Source organism: Rhinolophus ferrumequinum (genome assembly GCF_004115265.2).
Source record: "Rhinolophus ferrumequinum isolate MPI-CBG mRhiFer1 chromosome 5 unlocalized genomic scaffold, mRhiFer1_v1.p scaffold_110_arrow_ctg1, whole genome shotgun sequence".
Classification (NCBI taxonomy): domain Eukaryota; kingdom Metazoa; phylum Chordata; class Mammalia; order Chiroptera; family Rhinolophidae; genus Rhinolophus; species Rhinolophus ferrumequinum.
The window spans coordinates 2,619,130-2,629,560 of NW_022680355.1; the positions used below are offsets into that span (position 1 = coordinate 2,619,130).

General features: G+C 40.5%; 1 protein-coding gene across 1 annotated transcript; it reads left to right on the plus strand.

Annotated features, from left to right (window-relative positions):
* Positions 1-438: 438 nt before the first annotated feature.
* LOC117019111 (60S ribosomal protein L18-like) lies at positions 439-1,044 on the plus strand. The gene has a single exon (XM_033100520.1). It carries the CDS (start codon positions 439-441, stop codon positions 1,042-1,044), a length of 606 nt encoding a protein of 201 aa, XP_032956411.1.
* The last annotated feature ends 9,387 nt before the right edge of the window (positions 1,045-10,431 follow it).

Here is a 10,431-nt window from a genome sequence, read left to right on the forward strand (position 1 = left end):
TTAGCAATATGATATCCTCCAGTACAGCACAGACATGTATGGGGAAAGAGATCAGAATTTCAATAGTTTGCTAGGGTTGGACTGAATTCTTGTTTAAAGCCCTATGAACCTCGTGTGAACCTCATGGTCTTTTTTTCACCAGTCTCTAGAAAAGAGAATGCTAGTCTTCTAACAGGGAAGTAGACAAGTGGAAAAAGAAGTCCAATTCAACAAGATAATTTGGAAAAGAAAATAGGGCAGTAAGCAAGAGAGGTAACATGCTATTGATATTTCTATTCTTGTTTTCACTCCAACTCTCCCAGCATAAAGTAGAGAAATCCACTCATTCTTTATTAATTCACTTCTTCACTCATTCATTGTCTTAAACACCTCAAGTGTATAAGATACTGTATTAGAAATTGCGCCTTTCTGGACCTGATGGAGCAGGTGGGTGCCATCATGGGAGGTGACATCTGTCACAACAAAAACCGAAAGGTTCGGTGCAAGTTGTCCAACAGCCAGGACGTCTACCTAAGGCTGTTGGTCAAGCTATACAGGTTTCTGGCCAGAGGAACCAACTTCACCTTCAACCAGGTGGTGATAAAGAGATTGTTCATGAGTCACACCAACTGGCCACCTTTGTTCCTTTCCCGCATGATCCGGAAGATGAAGCTTCCTGGCCGGGAGGGCAAAACTACTTTGGTTGTAGGGACTCTAACGGATGACGTGCATGTACAGGAGGGTCCCAAACTGAAGGTGCATGCCCTTCATGTGAGCAGCCGTGCCTGGAGCGGCAACCTCAAACCCAGGGGAAGATCCTCACCTTCGACAGCCTACCCTGGACTCCCCAAGGGCTGTGGCACTGTCCTTCTCTCTGGTCCTCACAAGGGCCGAGAGGTGTACAGGCATTTCCGCAAGGCTCCTGGAACCCCACACAATGACACCAAACCCTACGTGCGCTCCAAGGGCCGGAATTTCGAGTGCGCCAGAGGCCGTAGGGCCAGCCACGGCTACAAAAACCCCAGAGCATGCCTTGTGATTAATAAGCTTTTGGATGCTGATTGAAAAAACGAAAGAAAGAAAAAGAAAAAGGAAAGAAATTGTGGAAGATGCAACAAAGATACAATTCTTGCCTTCAAGAAGCTTATCCTCCCATACCTCACCCTGATCTAAAATTTGGGAAGCATAACTCCAGCTTTAGGAAGGAAAAGTGAGCATATACCCGAGTTAAACACAAATTATCTTTTTCTTCATCCTCCTATATTGATGATATCTGCCTAAATCAGAGCTGTTCCCACTTAAAAATGTTTTCCTGGGACCAGGTCCCTGATTTGAAATGCGAAAGTTCAAATACTCTTTCATTTCTTAAGTAGTATAATCAGGGAAAAGTCATTTCTCAAATGGTCAATTAGACCTGAATACATCTTTCATGACAGATGCAGAAATAATCAATGATCAGAGAGGTATCTTTCTCTAAAAATAAACTTATCTCTACACACATGACCAAAACTCCAGACTGCCTTTTTTTTTCTTGGCAGGGTATACACATATGTCATACATGAACACAGTGTAAGATACGTGGTTATTTTTAGTATAGGCATACGTCAAATATATTGCTGGTTTGGTTCCAGACCACCTCAATAAGGCAAGTCTTGCAATCAAGTGGGTCGTACTCTTTTTTGCTGATGTAGGGTCTTGCCTTCTATTTGTAAAACATGCAACATCTATGAAGCGCAACAAAGCAAAGCTAATAAGTTGTACCTGTAAATACCTGCCAATGCAGTTAATTAAAACCACCAAACCTTTTTACGTTTTCTGCCTAAGGGGCAGCGATCTGCTCTGAGCAAAGCAGTAGTGGCAGTTCAGCGTGCACGCATTCTCCTGCCACCTGGCCATCTTTCTTTTAGGGGAGGCTCTTTAAAAGGAGTTTATTTTCCAGTCCAAAAAAGTTTTGTCAATAAACACTAAGCTCAGAATATACATTTTGCAACATTTCTCTCCCATTATAACTACACACGAACTTCCTTTCTTTAGCATGCATTCTGCTTTAATCCAACTATCTTTGTTTAGCCTGATAGAACCATGACTCACTTGCATTCTTCCAACCAGCTTTTTCTACCTGCACTAATACCATATGTCCACTCCCTTTAATCATTAAGCCCTTAGGACATTAGGTTCTGGTCAGCGTCAAACTCACTTAAAAATAAAGCTTCAGGTCTATCAACCATGACCAAGATACAATAACCAAGCCTCCAACTAGAATAAGGTTTTAGTCAAAGATAATATCACGGCCTCCTGTTATGTTTTAGCTCTGGACTTAGGAAAGCAGAACAGCTCCATGCACATCCCCTGGAAACCGGGTAGAACAATGCTATGACTGACACCAGGACCTGGAACCATGATCAATTTCTTCCAGTCTTAGCCCCAACCAATCAGTAGAGCCCACGACCCCAGCTCCCCTAGTAACCATGATTATTGATTGTTCCCTTGTGTGATTGACCTGGCCACTAGAGGCCATCCGGGAGCCAGGATTTTGATAGCACTAGCTCATCTCTGTGTCCCGGCTTGGTACCAACTCCTTAAATAAACCTTTACTTCCTTTGCTACAATCTCTTGTTCATGGTTTGTTTGGCTTGGATGCGCGCGGGCAAGCGGACCCTTTGAGTCTGTGGTAACACCATGCACTAGAGAGACAGCCAAGATGGGAACACTGAGGGACACAGCAGAGGCCTCTAGTTACCAAATTTCAGTGACAGTGAGTAGAGGTGCTGGGCTGATCCCCTTTCTTCCAGCCATGACATTGAGGGCTTTGGGGCACGTGAAAGAAGGAGGTAGCACTTTACCGCCATAATAGCTTATAAATGACCCCCTTCTCCTCCACACACATCCTACTTCATTCTCTACAGCCCTGCCGGAACATAACCTCGACGCTGAATTAGCAAATTTCTCAGAACTGCCCAAACACAACAAGCTCTTTTTGGCCTCCGAGTCTGTTCTTACACTTTCAGGAACAGTCTTTGCGTCTCCAACCCTTTCCTGCTTCCAGAACGCTGACTTATCTTCCAAAACACAGCTCAGAAACCACCTCCCATGATCTTTTCTGCACCCTACTCCACCTCAGAGAAATAAACTCTTCCCCACCGTTAGTTTCCTACTGTGGCCACAACAACAAAAACTTTATTGTCTTACAGTTCTGGTGGTCTGACGTCCTAAAATCCAGGTTCCAGCAGGATGGCATTCCTTCTGGAGGCCAGGTGACAGAGGAAAACCCATTCCCAGTTGTCTCCACCTTCCGGAGGTTGCTTGCATTTCCCGGCACTTGGCCCCTCCCTCAAACCACTCTTGATTTGTGCTCACGTCTCCCTCCTTTCACTGACTCTTCTGACTTCCTCTTTCCCTCATTAGGACCTTTCTAATTACATTGGGCCCACCTGGGTAATCCAGGCTACTCTCCGGATCTCAAGATCCTTCAATTATTCCCCTCTGCAAAGTCCCTTTTGCATATAAAGTAACACACTCACAGATTCTGGGGATTAGGACAGACACCTCTTTGGGGGTGCGGGTATTATTCTGTCTACCACATCTCAGTTTGAAGCACTACTCTCCTGTGTCAAATGCCCATGTTAGCTGCATAACATTTGGGTACATTTTATTTATAAAGGTCACCCTGACTGGCTATTGTCTCTCACGGGAGGTACCCTGGGTCTTTAAATTGTTTCTCCAGTGCCTGGAATTTTGTTTGTTACTTAGCATTTGTTCAGTAAATCAAACTGGATGCTTATGGAAAAGAAACTAAGAAAAACAAACAAAAATTAGTAAGAGCCATTTAACTATAACACTATTATTTGACTATAAAATAGAATAAATGAGTTTCACATCTACATGGACACCAAAACAAATGGTTGGAAAAACGCAATAAATTCAGCATGTTGGCATAATGTTTCGTAGATAATCACAGAACGACAAAACACAACTGGTCTAGATCAGGAGTCAGCAAACTACAGCCGTGGCCACCTGTTTTTGCAAATAAAATTTTATTGGGATACAGCTGTGTCCATGTCTTTACCTATTAGCGGCTTTTGTGAGTTAGTGGCAAAGTTAAATAGTTGCAATAGAGACTATTGCAAGTGAATAGTGAATATAATAGTGAATATTGCAAGCCTAAAATAGTCACTATTTGGCCCTTCACATAAAACATTTGCTGACTCCTTGTCTAGAAAGTGAGGAAGATTAAATCAGAATTTTGATCCAGGCAGGTAGGATTAAATCATTCTGAATTCACATAGTCAGAAAGCTGAATTCACATAGTCAACCATCGTGGCAGTTGAACACCAACTATTCAGCTGAGTAGGCTAATATTCTAATCCAGCCATGAAATGATAAAGGTGGTTAATTGAATTATTTTGGGTATCTTAAGAGAGCTGAGATAAGCTAGGGGTGTATCTAATTTCCTAAGAAATGATCAAATGTCAAATTTCCTAACTCCTTCTTTATGAATATGGACTGAATCGTCTTGTCAGTGCTCAACAGAAAATTATTTCTAAGGTGCCCTTAGATAATTATTCCAGGATTCAAGATGCATCATTTCTACTTCCTACTTGCCTTTTCTGAATGCATTCACAGACATTAAGGCGAAAGTCACTCAGTTCTCTTTGATAGAAATTAACCTATTTGTAATAGGAAATGAAATGAGGAAAAGCACAAAAGTCAGGAAGTAAATTTTGTTTCTGAAGTATTACCTTTCAACAAAGATGGCTTTGTAGTTTAAAAAACAAACAAACAAAAAAACAAAGCCACTATCTATGGTGTTTGCATGAAGTTAGAACTTTCATCGTGTTTAGTTTGAGAGAAAATATTGATTGGTCAAGTCATTTTTGCCACAGCATTTTAAACGATATCCCTTTCATTTTAAGAAACTGTAAGATGGAACATCAGAAACCACTATTATAGAACTACTAACATTGAACCTAGTTTCTAATTCTCAGGAATTGACATTAAGAACCTTGAGTAATAATTCCAGTTTTGCCACTTGTCATATGAGCTAAAAGTCACATGCATTTCTGTGGCCTCGATTTCCCCATATGTAAAATTACAACAATATCTTCCGTGCCTAACTAATCCATAGCACTGCTGTTTTAATAAAATGAGGTCATCTTTGTGAATTTGTGCAAACACTATACAAGTGAAAGATATTATTATTATCTAATTGTCTCATTAACGTCTTCCCAAACTGTCTATGGTATTAAAAATGTTATGGTCATAAACATCTATAATAAGGCTCTATAGTTGACTATGAAATTCTCCTTGTGAGTTTCATAGTTCAGATTTTATTTTGATGTAATAAATGAACCTAATTAACTTTTATTGCATGCATTATTTGTGGGAATATTTTAACTCGGTAAGTATAGTCATCTTTCTTAGCATTACACAAGGACTACCAAACCCAGAAGTGCTGTCGTTAAAAATGGGATGATTTCATTTGGAGATTTGAGTTTGGTTTTATTGCTGAGATTAACAAATGCTGCTGTTGAAAATGAAACTGTTTTCTTTCCAGCACTTCATATTTTTGCATGGTTAAAGAAACAGCAGTAACATGATTAGATGTCAGTAATTAAATATCTTTGTAGAACAGTATTTTAATAGCATATATTTAGAACACAGCCATATCCAAAACATTCAATTACATAGATACAGCTTTAATATTTAACAGCTTGTTTTTTAACTACCAACCTTCTGGTGAGCTGATGTTGACTGTGTATAAAGGAAAGCAATCAGCTTAGTGTCAAATTAAGAGAAGTGGAATATATTATAATGGCATTTTTTATGTTTTGCTATTCTCACACTCAGCCAAGGATAATGTTTTTATTTAATACATTTAAATATCGATTCATCTCTCTTATTTTTAGTAACAGGAGCCTTCAATTTTCTCTAAGGAAAATGAAAGTTTATCCAAGAACTAAAGAAGCAAAAAAAAAAAAAAGTCACTTCACTTAAGCATCATGGGAAAACATGTGTAAGAAGCAATAGACAGTAACCCAGGGTCCCCCTGAATTCCCAGAAAATAAAACATTGAAACCACTGGAAAGGCATCTTGGGAAGTAGAAAAGAAAGGCTACTTCAAGCCTCTCTCTCTCTGCCATCCCCTCAAAGGGAATGGCAAGGAAGCTAGGCTCCCGTCACGAGCCTCTGTGTGTCTTTTACGTAATGTTAAGTATGAGTTTATAACGAATTCATTTATGTTGCACTTTGTTTTTGAAAACAACTCAATATTTTTCCTAAATTTTGATTTTGATTCCAGTTTCATGACTCATTACTCTCAGCCAGGCCTCAGTTCTTTTCACTAAACAACAAAGAATTATCCATTAGTAGGGTGATCTTTAACAACCTGTGAGGGTAGGGACATGGCTTATGCTATTTCTAGGTCCCCATAGCAATCATGAGCAGGAGGGTTCAGAGAGCAAGATGTTTATCAAATACTGATTCATTTCTCTGGTTCGGTCAAATAAGCAGATAGCATAGACACAATTGAATCTGAAGTTAAACGCTAGGGGTTCAAAATTGAGTGTCTGCACTTACTCCCTGTCTGGCCCAGGGCGAGTTGCTACATCACAGTCTGTTATCTGTGCAATGAGAGCTAATAATAGTACCTACTTTCTGGAACTGTTAGAATGTTTAAGCCTAGTGTGTAATCAGTACTCAATAAATCTCAGAAGAACAAAGGGGAGACAGAGCTAGAGAAAAATCAAGCAAAGAGGAAACATCATAGGTAGAGAGAGTGCCTGTTTAGATTAGAGCAAATCTTTTGGGGGAGAGGCGGGTAGGAGGGCAATGCAGGGAGAGGTGAATTCTACAGGAAAGCAAATGAGACACTGCTTCACGAGTGGGTTTTTGTTCCCTCATAGCAGTTTTAGTTCATGGGATTACCCCAAAATAAGAAAGTTTTGAGGAGTACAGTGTTCTCCCTCTTAGAACCTTAAAATATTGTTCATGGCTTCTGTCCTTTTGCACTTAATTATGATGACAATAACACTGGGTGCGGTCTGGAGCAGGCCTCAGCCTTTGGGCGTGAACAACTGGGTATGAGCCTCATTACTCTGGTTATAAGTGAGCGCGTGGTAAATAGTCATTAACTAGCTGATCTTTCTGATAATCTTGAAACTAATCCCCACCGTTATCCATGGAGCATCATGTACCTTGTATAGAGATGAGGAAGGCCAGAGGGGCGCCTCACATGACTTCTAGGGCATGAGGACACTGAAGCCCCCAGGGACATGCAGCTGAGTGACTGCTTCGTGAAGGCAGCAGCCTGTGGGGAGGGAGGGGATCGCAGCCAAGGACTGGTCCCCTCTGTCCTTCTGCTGTGTTCTCTACCCAAGATTATCATCTGTATCCTTTAGCACTAAATGGCCTATCAAGGGTTGAAATGGAAGAAAAAAACAAAAACCTTTATTTCTGATTCATCTTTCAAGCTCTCCAGAGGAGGGGATTTTGATAAAGAAGGATCATAAACATTCTTTGGGCTATGGAGCCGGGAGAGGATAAACACTGGTCTCATTCAATCTGTTAGGAGGAAGAACTAAAACGGTGCTGGAAAAGCAATATTTCTATGAAATCCTCCCTGATCATTTCCGCCAGGGTCTGCCCAGCTTAAAAGCCACACTATTTAAAAAGAAAGAAGTGCAGATATTTCTGTGAATAATGTGGACAGGCACTGGGAAAAAGCACGGCAGAATAAGTCAGAGAGATAGCATGAAAACGCCTTTTCATATTCGGCATAGAAGAAATCTTATCTTCAAAAAAAACCACACACAACATTCTGATGAATATATGAGCTGCTAATACGCTGCTATAGCTAAGATTCCATCTTGGAGGGAGAGGCATGATTTCATTATGCTGTTTTGAAAAGAAACCTACAGAGAACGAAGAGGGAGTGCCTCCACTTAAAGATTGGAGAGTGTGATATCACATTCTGAGAAGCTGTTCTCTGTCACCAGCTGTAAGAGCATCCCAGATAGCTAGAGAATTTGACACAAACAGAACAGTAGAAAAAGCCCTTTTTACCTCTGGTTTAAAAACAATGGGAAGAGTGAGGCTACTCCGTCCATCACGGACAAAGCAGGGAGCTATTTTTGTTAGTAGTTACTCCAAAGTCCTTAAGGTGAAAGAGCACTTGAAAGAAGAGATTAGTAACTACTTTGCATTTATAGAGAACAGCAGATCAGCTCTCAGCCTATCAGAAACAAACAAGCAGAAACTTGTTTCATTCATTCTAAAATAATTTCGATCCAATTCATCGGAAATAATTAAGTGAAAACAGTTGGCCCCACAAAGACAAGTCAGTGGAGTAAAATGGACCAGACTGAGAAATGTTCTCCACTCTGACACGTTCAATTCACCACAGCCCAGTGTTTCTCACCATTGACATTTGGGGCCAGATAAGTCTTTGATGTGAGGTCCTTTTTAGCAGTATCCTCAACCTCGAACCACTAGATGCTAGTAGCACCCACCCTCCAAGCTGTGACAACCAAAAATGACTCTACACATTGCCACGTGTTCCCAGGGTGGGAGGAGGGAGGAATGCAAAATCACCCCCAGTTGAGAACCACTGCCCTGAACACTGTCTTGCTTTTCATTGATCCGTAGCCTGTTGTCCACTCAGATACCTCATAAGATTCATCTGATATCACCACCAGCTTCTCAAATATCTCAGGTCTCACTTCCAAAGGTGCTAATCCGTCTTACCCTTAGCAGCTCACCCTTTCCTTCCCCTGAGATGGCCCTTGTACAGGTCACTTTGTTTTCTTAGGTGCTGTGGGCTGACAACTCTACCAAATTGCTGTAAGGCCTCTATACAGTACTTGTTGCAAAGTTAGTGAGCCCTGGGTTCAAATCCTGCCTCTGCCACTTAGAAGCCATGAGACATTTAGGCAAATCATTTTCTTTTCCGGGTGTTGACTTTTAATATGGAAAAAGAGAGAGAGAGAGAGAGAGAGAGAGAGAGAGAGAGAGAGAGAGAGAACACATATCTACCCTATAGCAATGTTATTGGTGAAGTGATACTGTATGTTAAGTCCCTACCAGGATCTGGAGGATACTTATTTCATGACAGCCTATAAAATTGGATGTATGAGATGGCAATTGAACTGGCGAACTCATCCGAGAAAAAGTGCTACATACCTCATTGCTGAATATCACTATGGTCACCTTCGAAGTACTCCCCTTGGGAAGCTATGCGCTGATGTCCACCCTTCAAAGCAATTTTGGAACTCTTTCTAGAATGGCCATCGGAGCTGTCACCGTATTACCCTTGATGCCCTGAATGTATCAAAATGTCTTCCTTTCAATATTTCCTTTATCTTTGGGTAAAGAAAGAAGTCATTGGGGGCCAGATCATGTGAGTAGGGAGGGTGTTCCCATACAGTTCTTTGTTGACTGGCTAAAAACTCCCTCACAGACAGTGCCCTGTAAACTTGTGCATTGTGGTGATGCAAAAGCCATAAATTGTTGGCCAAAAGTTCAGGTCGTCTAATTTTTCACACAGCCTTTTCAGCACTTCCAAATAGTAAACTTGGTTAACTGTTTCTCCACTTGGTGCAAATTCATAATGAATAATCCCTCAGATATCAAAAAAAGGTTAGCAACATCATTGCAACAAGTTCACGAACTTAATTGTCAGACCTCATATATTGCGTAGACACAAAGAAATATTTTGAGGGTAATAACTGGAGGCCAGTGGGAGTTGCAATACGGTTTGATCAACTAGGACAGGAATCAAAACCACCAGTATTGGGAATGAAGGCATGGTCAGGAAAGACGACACAAGTGGGTACAGATCACTTGGGCATTTGCAGGCAGTTGAACGGTTATGATGATCAGGGCCAGAAAATATGGTGAATAAAGATGGAAGTAAAAATAGCTGGTATTGAAAGAAAACACTACGTATGCCTAAAATGGACACACATGAATCAAGGGATATAGCTGTGATCAATCCTTTGTTTCCTTATGTTTCACTAGCTATTTTCATGGATTCTCTAGCTAATTTGGAAGCCGTCACCTGTTTGTAAAAGAACTCCCTATCTCCTTTAGATTAATGTTTTACCTGCTCAGCGTTTCTCTGATTGGTTCATCACTTCAAAATCAAAACTAATTCCTAATGAACTGACATTTCTCTGGCACCTATTTTTGTAACAATGCAAAAAAAAAAAGTGCCTGAAAATGTCTTAGTTGCATATAAAGTCATTCTAATCCATATTTTTAAAGGGAAGGTCAATACTTAAAAAAAAAAACAATTTAGAATTAGGATTTCAGAAAAATAATACAAAATGTATTGCATTGTTAAATCCATTTGTAAAGTGGATTTCTTTATGTCTACAATGGTTCATGAATGATAATTAGGTAAGGTTTAAAGATGAATGCATTTACAATCTTCCCTTTAAATCCAGCATCAGTATA